This window comes from Astyanax mexicanus, chromosome 8 (assembly GCF_023375975.1).
Source record: "Astyanax mexicanus isolate ESR-SI-001 chromosome 8, AstMex3_surface, whole genome shotgun sequence".
NCBI lineage: Eukaryota > Metazoa > Chordata > Actinopteri > Characiformes > Acestrorhamphidae > Astyanax > Astyanax mexicanus.
The window spans coordinates 12,047,388-12,068,396 of record NC_064415.1 but is presented as its reverse complement, the minus strand read 5'-3'; the positions used below and the strand labels follow the sequence as shown (position 1 = coordinate 12,068,396).

The 21,009-nt window shown below is 37.0% G+C and overlaps 1 protein-coding gene across 6 annotated transcripts in view; it reads right to left on the bottom strand.

Annotated features, from left to right (window-relative positions):
- The window catches only part of LOC103021546 (adhesion G protein-coupled receptor L2), a 263,996-nt gene that overhangs the window by 132,217 nt on the left and 110,770 nt on the right, over nt 1-21,009 (bottom strand). For all 6 annotated transcript variants that reach the window (XM_022678108.2, XM_022678118.2, XM_049482922.1 and 3 more), the window contains exon 4: nt 10,293-10,402. In XM_022678108.2, the coding sequence (XP_022533829.2) occupies nt 10,293-10,402 (110 nt within the window). The remainder of the gene's footprint in view (nt 1-10,292; nt 10,403-21,009) is intronic.

Genomic DNA, 21,009 nt, shown 5'->3' with positions numbered 1-21,009 from the left:
TTATGATATTTAGACCTTTCGAGCTCTAAAATATGTTTTTTTTTTATTCTACTGTATCATTTAAAGAACTCTTTAAAAAAGTGTAGTGTAGTTAAATAACTGTAAATATATCTGAGTTAAAGTAATAACTCAACTGCTAAGGGTTAAGTGAGGAGCGAGGCCTGATTGAGTCAGATTTGGACTGGAGGTCTATCCGAGCAGGTGGTGACCACTTGTGTAAACCACGAATTCGAGAAGCATCATGAACTGGTTTGGGATCAGGTGTGCATGCATAGTGGAGACTGAGGAAATTGAACAGGTTAAAGTGGCGGCGGCTCTGATAGGGCCGGGTTCAGTGGGCTATGGCCTTGCTCCCTGAGATGTTTAACACAGGAGTAACTGAAAAAAGGTAAAAAGGGGACCAAACAAACCGCAAAAGAAGCCCTGCAAATAAAAGGAGACCACAGAGATGACTTTTGGCCTTGCTCTTTAGGTAGACGTTCTTTACTTATTTTTAATACCCAGCTGTACTTGGTATCGGATAGCTGGGGGGAGGGGGAGGGGCATGGGGGGGATGTTGGGCGTAGGGATATAGGGTTCTACCAGCAGCGCAAAAGCCATACCTTTAAAAATAAAACACACATACATGAATTATGTCTGAGGAAAGAACAAACAACACACATGACACGCGATAGGAGGGAAGAGGCAGGAGAAGGACGGTGGAGCAGAATGCCAATGCTGCTCAGGACAGATAGGATGACAGACAGCGAGAGAGAGAGAGAGAGAGAGAGAGAGAGAGAGAGAGAGAGAGAGAGAGAGAAGCGACCAGACTGACGTCGCTTTACAAGGATAATGGGTGAGGGAGGCCTTTCCAAAGATAAAACAACACGTCCATCTCTGAGGCCTTTGGCCATTAACTGAATGTATGTGCATTCTCTGGTGGACAGCATATCACATGCAGATGGCTAAAATAATCAGCGGCCTCTCTCGCCCATCACCAACCATGTGGTCAAAAGATGTTTATGGCAGGCGCTTGGAATAAAGCCAAATAGGCAAGCCAGAATTGGTCGTACACTGCAAAAAGTGATCTCTTGGCATGTGAAAGGATCTTAATTGTAGGCAGGACATCTAATGTTTCTATCTGTTTCAAAACATTTCGACATATTACCAATTGAAATGATCCTATAGCACTGACAGATAAGGTTATTTTGCTTGTGTAATGCTTGATAGTAGCAGTAATGTGTAAAAGTATAGTTATAAAGTATTAGGTAAACTGTATAATCTAAAACATATATTGTTTTATACTCATATTCAGTGTCTACCACATTGTTTATGCTCTTTTATATTATATTATATTATGTATTATAGCGTCACTGTGTGTTAGCGCCTCTCCTGTGTGTTCTTTCCACACGTGCTTCCCTACACATGGCCCTGTATGTTGATTATTTAACTCCACCCCCTCGTTACCTATCCCCAGTTGTTTTCTGTTTCCTGTTTCTATTTCCCGTGTGTATTTATAGGCCCTTTGTTTCAGTATCCCTGGTCGATTCTTGTACATGGTTGACGTCTGTTAGGTTGGTTTGATTCTTGATTTTGATTCTTCAGTTTTTGGTTTATTGTTTGTTTTCTTTTATTGTTAATTTTAACTCCTCGCCTCCCTGCTACAAAACTGACATATAGACAAGTATACCATTTGAAATGCTTTTTTTATAATGTCAATAACTGGAAAACAAATGAAACTGCAATTATGTTTATATATTGATATTTATTTTATTTTATATATCATCATTTTATTTTGACAAACCAGTGTTCTCCAAACATGCACCTAATACTTCTTTGCCTGAGCCAAATAATTATTGCCTTTAGACATTCTTTATTGGATGAAGGATGTGTTTTAGCTCTATTTTTATTTAGTTTTATTTTGTTTTTTTTATATTTTTCAAACTACATAAAATAATCTCACAGCAACTGATAAATATTAGATTTACACAGATCAGTCAAAACATTAAAACCACTGACAAGTGTTGGAATATACACTTTAAAGTGTGCAGTTGAAATTGATGTGTTAAGGCAGTAGAAATATGCAACACAATAATAGGAGCTTCTCTAATGAGTTTCAGATTGTGATGGCTTGAAAACTGGGTCGGAACGTCTTCAAAACGACAGGTGTGCTGGATGATCTGGACTGTATGCAGTAATCAGAATACCATTTTCCTTTATACGTCCAAAAATGTGTCATATAAAGAAGGAAAAGAAGAAAAGGTGGCTAGAAGCCTCTTTTCTAAGAAAAACATACTGTTTAAATAGGAACAAAGGCCTGAAGGAACCAGATGTTCCAACAGTAGAAGCGTGGGACCGTAGGGATGTGATCCATTGGTGCATTTGGTGTTAATATCTAGGGGTCATATACCTCAGGCGGCACATTGGCCACAGTTTGCCTCCCAGCGCTGGGATCCTGGGTTCAAGTCCCTATCTGGGTGAAATTTCTATGTTCTCTGAGTGTCCTCATGGGATTCTGGTTTCCTCCCACAGCCAAAAAAACATGGAGTTCAGGTAAACTGAATACTCTGAATTGCCCTGGTGTTTATGTATGTGTATGTAAATGTGTGCATGACTGTATGCCCATATATGGATTAGCACTCTGTCACTCTGGGTCCAATGCCTTAATGCACGATGCAGTCCTCCAGGCGTACTGTCGTTTTCACTTTCTCGTCGATTGAGTGTAAATAACTATGTGTAGAATTTGATTCTAAAGCATTATATAAGTGTAGCTAACTTCAATCAAAAAAGAACACCCTCAGAAGTCTAGGAATATTAGTTAGGTGATTAATGTTATGGCTGGTCTGTGTTTCCTACATTTCCTACACTGAAGATTCTTCCACATGCCAAAATCTCATTCTGTGTATAAACAGATTCAATTGTTTTGTTTTAAAAAGAAAAAAGAAGATGGGTTTTGTGCAATTTTATGAGTCTCAAAAGTCTCTCCAGGAACTTCAGCTTGTACACGCCGAGACCAAAGCATATCTACGAAAAAGTGATGTGAAGACATTGATTACGATGAGACTCCTCGTCCAAAAGAGCGCTCAGTGTAATTTCATTTGGAGTCAATGAGGCAGAGATCGTGCGGATCTCAGGATCTGGATATTGGATTTTATGGGGGGGATAAAGGAAGGCGGGAGCAGGAGGGAGGAAGGAGGGGGCAGGGTAGGGTAGGGGGGTAGAAGGGGGGGGGCGGGGACTGGGTGGAAGGCTCAGAACCAAACAACACAGAACAAGGAGCTGAGGACCGAGAACCAGAGCAGTCATTTACCTTTTTGCTCCACTTCTATTGGGCAGTGAGAAAAAAGTGGAAAGAGTGTCAAGGGAGAGAAAGGTTAGCAGGAGTCATAGAGTAAATGTACAGGTACAGTGTATCTTTACAGAGCGAGAAAGAGAGAGGACAGAAGAGAGAGAGAGAGAGAGAGAAAGAGAGAGAGAGTCCACATATAGATTATATACATATAGAAATGCATTAAAGGACAAAAATCTAGTCAAACATTTAAAGTTAAAGAACGGCGGTTCCCAAACTATTTAAAAAAAAAGCATGTACACTTTTTAAAAATGCCATAAAAGATCCACTTTTGGAAGCATAAGGAAGTACACTAATATGCCATAAATCATGGGATATCACTTTGTAAATTTACATTTAAATTTACATTTAAGGTATTTAGCAAACAAACTTATCCAGAGCGATTTTTTTTTAAGATTAGTTTAAAAACTCTTTGAAAAGATGATTCTTCAGTCGGCGTCTGAAGACCCCAAGTGACTCTGAGCTGTTCTAACCCCCAGTGGAAGTTTGTTCCACCACCATGGTCCTCTAGAACAGAGAAGAGTCAGGATATTTGTTTTCTGTTGGTCTTAAATGATGGAGGTTCAAGTCAAACCGTACTGGAAGCTCTAAGAGCTCTTGGTACAGATCTGGCTTTGACCATCTAGCTTTGGCATTACCACACACAGTGGACAGCACTGTGGATATGGTAATGATCGTGACCGGCAGTGTCTGGCTAGAATTGTCCATGCGAATATACAAGCGACCCTGATAGAAATCACACGTCCATCCAAATTCAATTCAGGAGACCATACCTTACAATCCCGAAGATCAGTGGGACCCAATACTAGTCACATGTCCCATGACATTTGGCATATCAGTGCATGTGTCAGTTGTAATAGAGATGTGTGTGTGAGTGTGAAAAACCTTAGAAAGGAGAAGCAGTATCACCTAATTTTAATGGTCCAAATACCTCAACTAACACTCAACTAACATTAAACAAAAAAATGTATATTAAATGCAACTTAACTCTTAGTCAAATGCAAATTATTATGGTATAAAACCTAATCCTAAACCTAAGCCTAAGCCTAACTTTAAACAGGAATCAAAACCTTAACCATAACCTTAAATCTAACTCTAAAAATAACCTTAAAATGTCAAATTAGAGTTTGGTTGCATTTAATAAACATTCACTTGAAAATTAACTGAGCACCTATGAGGCATCAATAATAGACCGTCCATAAAAAGTGATATCAAAGAAGCTACTTTTGATGTAAAGCTTCTTTTCCAGTTTAAAGCTTCTTCATATTCACTCATACATCTCTATTAAAATGTATTTTTAACTGGAAACTAAAACAACTCTTCTAAGGCATCTCTCAAAGATATATGAAGCATCTTTATTTTTTTAAGAGAATAAATTTAATGCATTCAATGGTTGGCAAAAAAAAACACACTTCTATATTTATGCAATGTTCCTCTTTCCTCAGGTGTAATTGATCATTTCAGACTATTCTGTGTGTGAAGTTTGTTTTCCACTGGTGCTAAGAGGCTAACACGGCTAACAAGTAAAGGAAGCTTACAGTCAATTAGCACTGTGCAAACTGCATGAATAAATCATCACACACTTGCCTTAAACCAGGTCAGGCTGTCAAGTAATCTCAAACAGACTCGCCTGAGTGTTTTCCTGACACTCTGTGACAAGCTGGGATCAACAGAAGCTAACAAAAGCTACAAGATGCAAGACAGCTACTTCTTCTTAGCTTTTTAGCTTTGTTTTTCCCTTCAAGTACCAAAAGTACAAAAAGCTAAACAAATAAGGTAAAATGATCAGTACTGTTAGCTGTAGCTGCACTACTCTACAGAAAATGGCATATTTAGCTAAATGTATGTATAGGTAGTATATTAACTTAACTATAAGATAGAAAGTGGATTCTTCTCAGTTTTATACCTAGCTAACTAACATTAGCCCATTTGTTCAACTACCAAAACAACAAATATCTACAGAAAGCTAGATACCAGATACCAGTACTGTTAGCTAGCTAGCTAAAGCTACAATACTATATAGCAAATACAATTTTAGCTAGACCTGGGCGATTGGTAGAAAGGTAAATATTAGATAGCAGATTTTTCTTGGGGGTTCTTTTTCGTAGCTAGCTAGTCAGCTAACTTAGCTAACAAAAATAACAAATATCTATAGTAAACATGATCAGTACTGTTAACTGCAGCTACATTACTCTACAATAATTGCCCTCTTTAGCTACACTCAACTCTTGGTTGTTTGATAGTCGATTCCTACTAGCTTTTTAGCTTTTTAGCGAGCTAAACATTGTCCTTTTGTTCAACTACCAAAATCTAGAAACACAGCTCATCCTAACATAAATCAAGTCATATTTTATTATAATTTTCACTACAGTTCAGAAGATACAAATAGAAAAAAAATGTTAATGTAATGCATTGTTAGAAATCACATTAGACAGTCTGCTGAGCACCATGCTAATCTAATAACAATAATCTACTAGTAGTTTACTTTTTACTTTTAGTTGCATTAACCTCATTTGTAGTGCAAGAAGGAAAGACAACTTTTAGGGTGTGGGCAAAATATCTACATTTATTGTTATTCAAACCACTCCTTATACATGTAACTAGGTGAAAAGAACTAAAAGTACAGCAAAACGGCTGTAATAGCTCTAAACATACGGGCTAATATGTCATGCTGCGTTCAAGTGCACCTTGGAAACTTGGACGTGTAACAGTTTTTTTTTTATTGACACACCTAAATTCGTAAAGTTTCTCACTGGCAAATTTTGCGTAGTTTGTGTTGGTGCTCATGTGCACTCATCTAGTAAAAAAAAAAAAAAAGCTATTTCTAACATGAACTGAAGGCAGCATAAAGGTACTACTGAAGTTGTCAGTTTGTTTTACTTCTCTTTTATTTCTCTTTTTTTTTTTTAAACAAAAAAATAAAATTGTATATTCTGGAAATATTGATACATCTTCACAAACTACCATTTTTTGGAACCCCAGATATGAATGATGCTAAATGTTGCTACATGACTTCATTCCTAAATGCAAAAAAAAAGGGTTAATCATTAGAGAGAGAAAGAGAAGGGAGAGAATCAGAAACAGATTAGAAACAAAAAGACAAAACTAAAAGTGACCGAATTGATTTTGTGACTGTATATTATATACTTTTTGCTTTTTTATTGCAATTTTGATAGCTTAAAATGCTCCAAAAGTCACAAAAATGAATTAATAGCGAATTATTTTTCTTGTCTGTTTGAGAGAAAACGGCGTGTCAAACCGAAAACACAACAGAAGTGGTTTATGATGACCAGAAGCTGAGTGTTTACAGACTCGGATAAGCTTCTCCGAGCGGACTGTCACCCTCTTTTCAATAAAGCATTCAAGGTAGCACACAGCAAAGAGAAAAGCAGTAATTTCAGCTCTCAAAAGAACTCTGACAGCTTCTTCTATAATATTTAGCTTTTTCCGCTGACTTTTCTGAAGGGAAAAGTGTTCTTTCTCAACAAAAATCAATCAAACTGGAGATATAGCTGATGACCACAGCCACAAAAATAAAAAACAGGGCTTTTCATAACTTCTATTCACCAGCCATACGCAGCAGACCAGGTGATCCAATTCAGAGCCGCTGCTGAAAAGCTGGAGGATTTAAAAAGCCAAATATGAGTGAAAAAGAGCATGTCTGGAGAAGAGATTAACGCGGAGATGACTCAGTAGACTCCTCGTCTTGGACTCAGCAGGACTCAACCTTCATAAAGGACAGCTGCAAACATGGAATTGTTCTAAATCAAAAGGGAGCACTAATGGAAAAAAAAGCTGCGTTAAAAGTAACTAAGCTTCCAGTTCGTGTTTGGTAAAATTCTGTTTTATTTCAAGCAGGATTTTTTCTTCTTTTTTTTTTTTGGCTCTTGCATTAACTAACACATTTTCTTTCTACTTCGTTTTAAAGGGCAAGAGTCAAACTTCCATTTGACTTCCATGTGTGAGTGAACTTTCTGCATCATTTAGTGGATCAGAGCAAAGCTAGATGTAATTCAATAATGAATGCTGCTCAAGACAGCAGCTTATTTTTTTTTAAAGCAGTTTTAATGTAGCTGCTTTCTATGAATGTTTACGTAGTAGTAGCATTAACCATTTTTTTTAAAGCAGAGTAACTGGTAGCTTAGTTGACTCCATATATATATATATATATATACTTTTTTTTTTTTTGCAACACCTTCAAAAACAACTCTACACATGTAATGCAACATTAACATCATACATCACACATGACACGTTTTGACACAGGTTATTAATGAGCGCACATTTTTCTTTTTGCCATCAGTCTGCCCTAAAATAGACTACAGGGCTCCAACAGGGCTTCTACAACAGCGAACATCAGCTTTGGAGGATCTGGAATGCTGTTTTTGGGCTAAATCACATTCAAACATCACATTTTTTTTTTTTCCTTCCTAAGGCTGAAGCCCATTTTCGTAAGCTATTGTCCAGATGTGGAGGGGTGGGGTTTTGTACGCTCACATATTTCTCCACTTCAGTGGCTGAGAAGGATCTGGTGTATATGCACAGACAGAAAAATCAATAGCGAGGAATCAGAAGATAAAGCTGCAGGTTTTTAGTGTTTTAGTGGAGTTTCTTTCTTTCTTTCTTTCTTTCTTTCTTTTTTATTTATTTTTTTTTGGAAAAATACCTGCAGTCACATTCAGTCCGAAAAAAAAGAGTAATAGGGAATAGTAGAAACATTTGGAGGTTTATTCTGGTGCAGCCCTCAACAAACTACTCAAACTCACAGCACTTTACTGTTACATAAGCCAGGTTTCCATCCAAATGTTTTGCAAAAGCTTTGTGAAATTACACAATTTCAGCAGAAAATATGTAAAATAAATCGTGTTTCCATCCACTACAGTTACGCAAAGAAACTTTAGACGGAATAGTCTACTGTGATTATGAGTGGCATTGATTTATTCTTTCCAGTTGCTTCCAGTCACCAACCAAGCAATCCAACTGCTAAGAAAATTACCATACAGGCTGGACATCTGTGCAGAATACAGAAAACTATAGGGATTAAAGGGTAGTATTGAATACTATAGGGTAGTGTACTGAATGGTGTATGGGGTAGTAAAGAAAGTATAGACATTATAGTGTAGTATAGAAAATACAGGGGACTGTATGGTTGTATAGTGGTATATAGGGTGGAGTATATGTGGAGTGTATAGTAGTATTAGTGGGGTATTATAGGTAGTATAGTGTAGTATGGTGTAGTATTGTTACTGTAGGATAGTGTAATACAAGGTGTATAGGGTAGTATAGGGTAATATATGGTAAGATTGTATATTAAAGGGTAGTATATGGTAGTTTATATTGTAGCATAGGGTGGTATTAGGTGGAATATGTTTGTATAGGGTCGCACAGGGTAGTATATATGCTAATATATGGTATTATAGTGTATAGGATAGTATAGCACAATGTAAAATAGAGGATACATATATACTGAAATATAGTGTAGTATAGGGTAGTATAAGGTAATATATGATATTTTAGCATAGTTAAGCATAGTACAGGGCAGTATGTGTTGTACTATATGGTACTACAGGTTAATATATGGTACTATAGTGTAGTGAAGGATAATATATGGTAGTATATGTTGTAGTTTGGGGCAGTAAAGGGTACTATATGGTATTATAGTGTAGTAAGAGGTAGTATAGGGCAGTATGTGTTGTAGTATATGGTACTACAGGTTAATATATGGTACTATAGTGTAGTGAAGGATAATATATGGTAGTATATGTTGTAGTTTGGGGCAGTAAAGGGTACTATATGGTATTATAGTGTAGTAAGAGGTAGTATAGGGCAGTATGTGTTGTAGTATATGGTACTACAGGTTAATATATGGTACTATAGTGTAGTGAAGGATAATATATGGTAGTATATGTTGTAGTTTGGGGCAGTAAAGGGTACTATATGGTATTATAGTGTAGTAAGAGGTAGTATAGGGCAGTATGTGTTGTAGTATATGGTACTACAGGTTAATATATGGTACTATAGTGTAGTGAAGTGTAACATATGGTAGTATATGTTGTAGTGTAGGGTAGTGAGGTGTACTATATGGTATTATAGTGTAGTAAGAGGTAGTATAGGGCAGTATGTGTTGTAGTAAAGGGTAGTACAGGATATTATTGGGTAATATATGGTATTATAGTGTAGTTAAGGGTAATGTAGGGTAGTATGCGCTGTAGTAAAGGGTAGTATAAGGTAATATATGGTATTATAATGTAGTAAAAGGTAGTATAGGGTAGCATGTGTTGTATAGGGTAGTATAAGGAAAATATATATTGGAGTATAGGGTAGTATAGGGTAATGAATGGTATTATAGTGTAGTAAAGAGTAGTATAGATTAATATAGGGTAATGTATGGTATCACAGTGTAGTCAAGGATTGTATAGGGTAGTATGTGTTGTAGTACAGGGTAGTATATGGCAGTATAGGGTGATATATGGTATTATATTGTAGTAAAGGGTAGTGTAGGGAAAATATATTTAGGAGTATAGGGTAGTATAAGGCAATATATGGTATTATAGTGTAGTAAAGGGTAGTTTAGGGTCGTATGTGTTGTAGTTTAGGGTGGTACAGGGTAATATAGGATAGTATAGAATACTATATAGTAACTATATGGTACTATATTGTATTAGGGGATGAGCTTACAGCTTGATATGTTCTCGTTTATTTAAATAATGCTTCTCAATGACTTCTTTATATTTTACCTTTAACAATATTCTTTAGCAATCCTCTGCACCTTATTCTAGTGTAAAAAACATGTTTTATATTTTTTATGGGCATTTGAATCAATTAATTTGCAAAAACTAGATGGGTGGAGATCCAGCTATAGATTGGCTATTATTTCATATGTAGAGCTTGATAATGGAGCATAAAGGAAACAGTCTAAATGACTTTAGCTTGTGGCTTTATAAGACTATGAAGAAGTACTTACTGTATGGAACACACTCATATTGGACCTCGAGGTACTTGTAGGTCCCAGGACACGGATCTGGAAAGACATCGGAGCCGGTGATAACGACGCACTGCGTCCGGTTGTTACATCTGCAAAACAGAGCGAGATTAGGAGCCAGTTAGTGCTGGACTCTGAGGCGCTCATCACTACACAACACACACACACACACACACACACACACACACACACATACACACGCTCTGTAACCGGTTCCTGTATGAGAAAATCTGGACGCTCTGCAGACCATGACTTAACCCTTTGGAGTCACAGTTACTGTCAGCTGTAACAGAAGAAGCTCTTAATCCTGGTTTATTGAAATGAGCTTCTCAAGTCAAGTCAACAGGCTTTATTCATCAGTTAAACTGTGTACGGATGAAGAACAGAGAGGAGCACGGTGGCGCTCCTCCAGGACCATGGTGCAACACTGTGCAATACTGCATACAGTCTAAATATGCAAACATATGAGCAAGTGTGCAACTTCACTCTTTAATATAAAGCTGATTCAAATGCTTCTCTGAGTGATGTCACAGAGCAGGGGTTCTGAACTGGTCTCAGCCTGGGACCCCTTTTTTCTCATGGTCATTAAGTTGCGACCCACTTATATTATAGAATACAAACTAAACATATACATTTTTGAAAAATAGCCTTCAAAAACCCATTTAAACATACATATGCATTAAAAGCATGTTTTTAAAGAAATTAATAAGAAACATGACAACTGCATGAATAAAATTTAATACAACAAAATACTCACAACTCACAAAATTACAAAAAATAAATAAGGCCACAAAAGAAGGTATATTTCACTTCTCTGCATATTTCTGCATGCAGTGTACATTAGTACACAAGTAAGAAACTCTCTCGTCTATTTTTTGACACAATATAAAGCATGAGTACAAAATTGTACAAGCATAATTAATTTATTTTTTAATGTATATATTTTTTTTAAACTGTACGCAACCGCCCCCAGAACGTGTCCACCACCCACTTTTGGCTCCCGACCCCCTTAGTTAAGAATCGCTGCCATAGTTGGACCCATAGTTGGTTTCACAAAGAACTATTTTTTGTAATAAAGATAACATATATCAATCAATTAGGGGTGGGCGATATGGCCCTAAAATAATATCACAATTTTTCACGGTATTTTTTTTTTTTTTTGCAATAACGATACTCTTGGCAATATGACAAAACACTGAATTAAAAAAAAAAAAATGATAAAGAATACACTCAACAAAATGAAAATTACATTTTATTAGTGTGTACAATATAATATGGCACACCACTAACTGAGACATTAAAAAATACAAGAATTTGTATCAGATTTGTAACAGAAGTCAATGATCCTGAATGTCATGATACTAATAATAACGCACTCCATACATCTCCATATATCTGGGATTAAAGTAAAATAAATGATACTAGACAGATATAATCTCTATAGTCTCTAGTAAATATATAATGGGAAATGAGAACAGTGTGATTTTTTTTTTTTTTTTTTTGCTAAAAGCAGAAAAAAGGAATACACTGATGTGATAATTGGATTGTGATGAGTAATATTGCACGATAATACAGGGCATAATATCCTTCACGATATGTAAAAATGTTGGCGATATTATTCTGTATTATTCTAATATCTATATCTATACTATTCATATCCTTTATTACATTGTTATAATTTTATATATTTTTAGTTTTACATTATTCTGTTTTATTTTTATTATTTGACCTTTATATTGTTTAAATATAGAAATTATTATCTTATTTCTTATTATAGTTTATTTTTTTTTAAACTACTATTCATTTTTAACACATTTTATAGCTCATTCTCGCAATCTAAATCAGGAAAAAGCTATTTTAGGGAACTCCAGTTGAATACATAACTGTGTAATTGCAGTTTAAACAGTATGGCAAGACAATAACAAAAACCCTGGACTTCTTGACAGGTTAATGGACAGTCAGTGCCAGCGTATGAACTCAAGTCCTCGGCTATACGACGTTAAATCAGTCCGTAGAGGGGATCGAAGCGTTGAGTTAAAGTAGTGGAAAAGAAAACAGAAATAAAGGAGGGGGATTTTTAGAGGTTACGCAGAGCTTAAAGGCAGGTTTTTTAGAATGACATTGTAAAATATCTGTCAGAGTTATGTCTATAGAAAGCTGCCAGTCACTGCCGCTGCCTTTTACCGGTATTTAACAGAACTGTCGACAGGCTGCGGTCTGGAAAAAAGCAAAAAAAAAAAAAAAAAGCAAAAAGGAGCCGAGGGAGGGTCGGGATTTTAGAACAACAGCAGCAGAAGCACAGAGAGAGAGAGGAGTTTCTCCTTGTTTGAAGTGAAATTAGCTCAGTACATTTTTACCACCTTTACCCCACCTTTCCACAGAGAACTGTCAGATCAAAATGCCGCTCCGTCTGATTTTTTATTTATTTATTTTTTTTTTTTTTCTCCCGTGCAGCAGCAGGTGAGATTGCTCCTCCTTCGGGAATCTTTAATAGTTTAAGTGAAGAGACGCTGATTGACAATGAGGCCGAGCGAGTGGCGCAACGTGAACTTTCAGCGTTCAGCTGCGCCTCTCAAGACGAGCGACTCATCAGGCATGCGTCTGTTGTTGCTCTCGGCGGAATAAATCACCTTAAGTATCTCCAACAAGAATAATTTGTGCACTTGTGTGCAACTGCTGGGAGATTTCGCTCCTTTACAGCACGCAGTGACCTTGACTATGAAGTTAGGCATCTTCAGGAATTGAAATGGGCTGGAAATGTGTGTGTGTGCACATGTGCGTGAGTGTGTAGGTGTGTGTGTGTGAGTGTGTGTGGAACACAGGTGTGCCATGTCATATCATACGCAATGATATCGTTTTTTTATTTTTTAAACAATATTTTTAAAAAAATAAGATCATGATAATAGTGGTATTCTGTCTTGGAATCAGTGTATTTTGTATGTATGTATTTTTTTTTTTTTACTTTGAAGCTTTAAGAGTATTATTTGTAAAATTGTTTATGTTTGCAGCTTTTCTAAAAAAAATCTGAATTTAATATTTTATAAATAAATACTAAATAAAAAAATATTAAAATAAATAAAATATTAAAATAATGCATTCTGGGTAACGTAGTGCAGAGTGTGGGAGAGATAGGAGTGCTTTTAGTAACAGGCATGACAGAAACTGTTACATTTATACTAAATAAAACTTAACATACATTTTGCTGCAGTAGTACATTCTTGAAATTAATTAAAATAAATTATTTTTAGTGTTTGTCATATTTCCAAAATCATCAGTGCCAAAATACCCTGAAAAAGTTAAAGTTAACACATTAAAACACATAATTAATCTGAAATTTTTAACCTTTTCGTTTTTTTGCTTATTAATTTTACCATACATTTGGCCTCAAAAATGCAATTTTTGCCTCTTGATGTATTAGTAGCTTTATTTAGCAATGTAAAACAACAGTCATGAAACAGTGAGTTTCAGAAGGTAGATTACTTTTTATTTATGCTGAAATCTCATAACTAACTCTCATATTACTCCTCCCTCCACTATATGTTCCTCCTTTTCTCTCTTTCTTTCTCTCTTTCTTTCTCTCTCTCTCTCTCTCTCTCTCTCTCTATATATATATATATATATATATATATATATATATATATATATATATTTTTTTTTTTTTGGTAAAGCTGTGTTTAGTGATTATCTTACATTGATTCTTTAAGAGATAAAAATGAAAAACATGAATAATAATAATTGTTATATTATTTTAGGGCCATAATCGTCCATCCTAAGTCTGTGGGAGTCTGTGTTGGCATGCATGTGTGTACCTGTGTGAATGAATAATGGAATAAATTTGGGTAAATAAATGATGAAATTAGCCAAACTTCAATCAAGCCTTCTATATGCAGAGGGATTGGTGACACAGTGGGAGCAAACATGGAAGATATACTGAGAAAAAAGGCAAAATGGGGACTCTCCACAATCAGCAGCTGTAAATATTTCAGCAGATTGAAAGCAAAGTCATCTTCCTTGGAGCTGAAGTTGTAAAAAAATGCATTCTGGCAAAGGACACCTTAAAGGACGGCCTCTCTCTTTCTCTCTTTATCTCTCTCTCTCTCTCTCTCTCTCTCTCTCTCTTTTTCTCTCTCTCTCTCTCTCTCTCTCTCTCTCTTTTTCTCTCTCTCTCTTTCTTTCTTTTTGTTTTTTTTTTCAAGCAAATTGCCACAGTATTTATCAGACGAAGGGCATCCTGACGTGCATTCCAATGATTGGGTGACTGCGTCCACATTCAGTAATTTACCACAACAGCGAGCCTCCTAAATATTTATAAAAACACTCTCTCGCGCACGTCTTCTGGCCGTTTATTAATATTTAAGACTGGACAATTTGGCGAGAGAACCATGTGAGCTAAGATTATCTCACAGTTGGAACTATTTCCCTCGCGCATGTTGTGGGGCAGCGATAAGGAAAATAAATTCTCGCCCGGCCTTGACGAAAAAAAAATAATAATAATACTGAATATAATACAGTGAAACAGCCCCAGTAAGCAATTACTGCACATCTGCACCATCCCACACCGCCCAGCACAGAACTCATGGCTTTGCAGTTCTGAACGATCATATTTGGGAATCTGAAAGGCTTTATGAGGACACGGATTGAAGAAGCTGAAGTTTTAGCTCGGCGTGGCTCCTGCAGGAACCAACTCAGAAAAGACCAAAGCATCTCTGACAAGTGCAAAAGTACCAGAAGTTCCAGAAGTATTGAACCTTTCAAGAGAAACCCATTCTGCATTCAGCTCACAACCTGGATTGTCAGGAACTGTTAGAAGATGAGTGAATTCCACTGTTAGGAAAAGAAAATCCTAATCCTGCTGTGCTTTACTCGTATTACATTCATATTCACCTCATTACCAATCATGCCCTAAACCTGAATCCGAGTCTCACGCAATCGTTTATACGTTTAATATTATAATCAGCAGCTCATTTGCTGGATCTCCTGCTGGACTTTGAGTAAGTGTAGATTTTCCTATTGGCATCATCAGAGTGGTTCTTCTTCAAACTGTTGTAGAGTCTCTCTTTTTGAGCCCAAGTCTTTGTCAATTTTTTTTTTCCTTATTTTATTTTCAATGGAGATTTTCTCAATTTGTCTTGATTCCTCTTAGTTGTTCTTCCTCATGTTATTAGAGATTTTCTCATTTCTCCTTTTGAGACTTGGTATCTCTCAGTGGCTGTTTTTCAAACTCTTCAAATGGACTTTTGCCTTTTAAATCTACAGTAGGTTCCTCTCAGTGGATGTTCTTGCATAACTGCATAATCCTATTGTACACCTTGTGCAAGGCGTGCCACAAAGCTTTTTGCTATCTTGCACGCCATCAATCAACAGTCTATTTTCACTTCTTGCTTCCACGCTAACATAGTGTCAGAGTTTAGTAATATATATCTACACTGGTGGGCGTGGTGATCTGGAAGTGAGGTGTGTTCAGGTAAATTTCTGCCGTATTTCAATCTATTTGGCGGCGTGAAACACAGGTGCGCCACTGACTGATTAAAACTCTGACAACAGTCAACAGTCAGCCGCCCAATCTTATCCTATCTTAGCCATGCAGGAGTGCTGTGTGCATGCTTCCAGTATGCAAATTTAGCTTTTATCTCAACAATATACAAATAAAAAATCAAAAAGCATTGGTGTTCCCTTCACAGCGTAATCATGCAGGTCAAGTATCCTCTGCTGAGATGCACAAAGTACTGCGCTGTTAAGATACAAACACACCAAAGTCAGAGCTCATCTGCCTCTTAAAGGGAATGACGACTGACACACTGATTGGTTTATTTTACATTACGCCCAAAACACACTCATTATTAATTAAGAGAATTAGTACACGCCTTTTGCACATTTTAAGACGTGCAAGGTGTATTTCTTTTATGCTGTCGCAATACCAAAGACACGCCCTAAATCAAGCTGCATGATGCGCAATTGATTAGTGATCTATACATGTATATCGCTAAAATAGGGTCCTATGTCTCATTTTAAATGTTGGTTTCTCATGCTCTTTTTTTCCTGCTCTATTTTTCTTTCTCAGTTTGAGTGTTGGTTTCATGTAGTGATTGTGCTTATTGCTCTTAAAGAGCTTCTCATTTTAAGTCTTATGTCTTAGTTTTTCCAAATATCTCCAAATTTCTCCTTTTCTTGTTTAGAATCTTGTTTTTTCTTAGTGGTTCTTGCTCAAGCTTTAATGGACATTTGAAAATTGAATGTTGGTTCCTCTCAGTGGTTCTTCTTTGTGCTTTTAGGAACTTTAGTATTTTGAATCTTGGTTCAATGGTTTTAGTTCATGCTCTTAAAGAGTTGTTTCTTGGCTCTTCTCAGTTTTCACTTTTTATGTTTCATGATAAAATCAGCGGTTTTCAAACTTGTTCTTGAACATCTAATGGCACTAGGTAGCGGGCAATACAATAGGTTTTTTTTTTTTTTGTATTTTTTTTTTTTGCTGCTGAGGGTTCAATTCTATTGGCAATACTTCATAATAGGTTAGACTAGACATGTTAAGTCTCGTATGTGTGTATCTGCACATATACGTTAGCAAATAAAACAACTTAAAGTAGCTAAATAATGCATTTTTTTGAAGGGATGTCCACAAACATTTGAAGATATCGAGTATACTGGATGCTCCACATTCAACAGACAGCCGGACGAAAAATAATTACTATACGACGCCGCCATGCTTTAGCTATCAGCAGTGATAAATGAGTCCTCCACCAGTTGAGCAGCATTCCAGTCAGGCCCGTGTGACGGCGTTCTTCAAAAGAGTTAATGGCAAATGGAAATGAGGCTTGTCAAACAGCTCCATAAATGTGTCAACAAAACTCTAACTAGCACTGTTTTATCTTTCCTGTTAAAGCCACTGCTGAGAAAGGCTCGGCAGCCACGCCGCCTTATAGTTAAACTGCTTCTGTGGCTTCATAATTACACAAGCAAAGCCTCCACATCCAGTTCCCTCTCAAACCCGAACGCTAGAACGCCTTCATTTTCCAACTTCCAGTCCTTAAATTCTGACTCCTGAGCAGCCACTTCAGTGACCTTTCCCCAAAAAACATCTCCGCTCGTTTTGTGTCTCGCAAGAACTTTTCGGATCTTAACATAACCCTAATTACAAAGTGTCATCTTCTCTGGCCTTTAAAAAAAGTTGCCTCTTCCTTGCATCATCTGGCGCATCATCTGAAGGAGCATGCTGATCTGTTCCATGCTCTCTCACGTACAGGATGCCGGTTCGGGTTGTGAGACAGTTGTGGCTTTGGGCGAACCATAAGCTCCATACTGAAAATATTAATTAAGAGAAATTTCATTATCCCTCGCCTGAGGCCGTAACGTCGGGGGAAAGATAAAACAGAGGAGAAAGGCTGTCTGAGCCCAGAGGACTCGCTCATCCCAAAGCACCGAGCGGCAAAAAAGTGTCTATATTAATATGTTTCCGTCAATGATTTCATTCCCCCTTATGTCACCGATGGCGTGCCGAAAGTGGGCGACAGAAAGGTACTTAAGCCAGATGAGGAGTCGTTCGGGCTGAAGTGGAGCTAATTTTTTTGTTAGCATGCGGCGGCTAACAGTCTGAGTTGGAGGACTCTTTGGAGAGATGCTGAATGACCATTGTTCAGTCGGAGTGCTGACCTTGACACCGGCAATGTCAGCCTCGCGGCGGCTCGGAGCTAAGTAGCGGAGTCATATAGGATGAGACAGCTGGCTTATTCTAAATGACTTAATTGGCAGCGGGATGACTCTCTCATGTACTTCATGTTCTTGAGATACAAAAGTGAATTAACGAGTCATTTTTGGACCCGGCTTTTTTCTCAAGTGCAGCTCTGCTTCAGCTCAACTCAACTCGAGAACTTGGGTGAACTCATCTGAGACTTTGACTGACTTTAGAGAACCCAAAATAGGACTGGGCGATATGGCTAAAAATTACAATATATCACAATCACAGTAAAATTCCTTTATTTTAATCATATACTATATGATCATAATACTATATAATTCCAATATTGATATGAACCCTATTAGAGCAACTTCTTTTTTATATTACTATATTTAAAGATAATACTTTACAGATTCTTCTTATGTGTTGTGCTGATGGTACAGTGAGTGAATCAGACGCAACAGCAGTGCTGCTGGGGTTTTTAAACACTGTGTTCTTCGCTCACCGTCCTCCACTCTATTACACACTCCTACCTACAGCTGCTCCACCTTGTAGATAAAGTAAAGTCAGAGACAGAAGCTCTGAATCTGTTCCTGCAGATACAGTTAACAGTGTTGGTCTGCCTTTAGACCTTCAACAGAGGGCACAGGACACTGACTATAGGGTCCTGTTGGTTGGATATTTCTTGGAGGTGGTGGACTATTGCCAGTGCAGCAATGAAAGCGAGGTGTTTAAAAACTCCAGCAGCACCGCTGTATCTGATCCACTCTTTACCACACTGCAAAAATCTGCCAATGGGGTAAGCAGATGTTTCTTTCATATTAATTTCTTAAAATAAGCATTTGCAAAGTCTCATAATAAGAGAAGTAAGACTTAAATCAAGCAAAATTCACTGATTTGTTGCTTTAAATTCAGAAAGAAGAATCAGAATACTTGACTTTGTGCTTATTTTAAGTTTAAAGGACCTAAAATAAGGTAAGAATTCAGTCAATCTTAACTGCTTAAGACTGCTAGGTAATCTTACACTTACAATGTTTAGCAAGACCTAAAATTATTATCAGGGAAAAAATAAGTTTATTGCATTGAAACTTAGATAATTTAATAAATACCATGTCAGTTTCACTGAAGTGCTGAGATTTAATGACCCACCACCCAAATAATAATAATAGATTTGTGGTGGTCCTGTCGGACCAAAGAACAGGGGAAAAGAAATTACGTTATATTATGTCATGGTGGATATGGTAGAACTACTAAAAAAGAAAAGAATCCTAATAAATGACATCATGTGTTTGATATTTTAGTGATATTTAAGCATATTTAAGAGTTACTACTGCTTAAATACCCTTTCCCTTAAGCAATACTCACAGTTTTACTCCCGGTCTTGAGAAAAGAACAACAGAGCTTAATTGTGAACCTCTGCAGGAAACCTCTGAAGCCAACAGTGGGCGGATCCACCACAAAGTGTCAATCATAACCTAAGACAACCCATGGGAACATGCGTGGTGCACTGTTTATATGAACAAAGAATCAACCAGTGTGTCAGTAGACGCACAGTTACAGGGACAGGCAATGCATATATTAATGCCAGGGAGTGATGTAAGAGTGAAACGACTCTTAAAAGTCCCTCTGACTTCATCTTATGGCCATAACACTGAAGCTGCTAACCCTTAACAACACATGCAAGAGCCATGTGCCTTTCTTTCTTTAATGCTGATATATTACATTAAAAGAAAAGAGCTGGAAGCTTCTCACACTGTATCTTTTACTAGAGCTCTAAAAGCAGGCACTGAGGAAGCGTCCAGTCCTGAAAGTCCTCTAAAAAACGGCTAAACGTCGCGTTCCCAGGCCTTTAACTAAGGCCTAAAATAGGGCCTTCGCCGCCTGCATCAGACGATTCATGGCGCTGGGCTTTAACTGGAAGGCAGCAGCTACACCGCGGGTTAGCAGCGCTTTTTCACCAGACGAGCAGCGTCGGCCGAGGCCTTATGAAATGTTAATATCTGGGGTGCTTTAAATATACACCATCACAGCTAGCAGCGGCAGCAGAGAGTTCCCAGTGCTGGGGATGTGTGCGCCAGTGTGTACGAGTGTGTGTGTGCCTGTGTGTAGTCTGGCAGCAACACAAGAATGTCCTGAGAGAGTAGGAGCAAGCACAAGTGTCACAAATATAAATGGTTTGAGAGGAGAGCATTACTCAGGGCTGCAGCCTATGCCACTGCCGCTGAGAACGCAAGCCCTGTACAAAGAAAAGCAGCTTTTCAATCTGTGAGGAAATAGCTCAGGAAATGGCTGTGTGAGTCCTGTATGCAGCTAGCTAGGGCAGTGGATAACACTTTAGAAGACTGTAGATAGAAGATATATACATAGAGATATAACTGTACAACTGTACAATATAATGCATCGTACTGTAGGTATCACAGTGTATCAGGCATTGTATTGAGTTGCATTGTTTAACAGCATGATGTATTGTACAGTATTGTCCCCTAGAAGATTGTATTTTTCTGTGTTATACTGTCTCAAATCAATACTATGAAAAAAACAACATTCTACTTTGAATATGACTGATTAATGAGTATTTTAATGTATGATTATTTAAATAAACATCCGACTTGTATTTGTATTGATTTCTCCTCCACATTTCTGCATTGCATCATACTTTATTGTATCATAATATATGATTGTGTATAATTATATTGTTCTGTATTGCAGCAAAGAAAATTGTAATCTACTATGTTGTCTCAAATAATATATATTATATTGCAAAGTATTGTAATGCAGCATGACTACTATATTACCAGATATTGTTCTATGTATGTTATATATATTGCAAATTGTATTATATCATAGCACATCAAAGTGTACTATACTGTATCACAGTATATCGCATTGTATTACCTTGTATTAAACATATATTGTAGGGATATGTACAATATTAAAGCATGTTCTATTGTAGTATGTTGCAATGTATGTGTATTGTATTATATTTTAATGTACTGTCAATGTAAGTAACAGTGTATTCTACTGTGT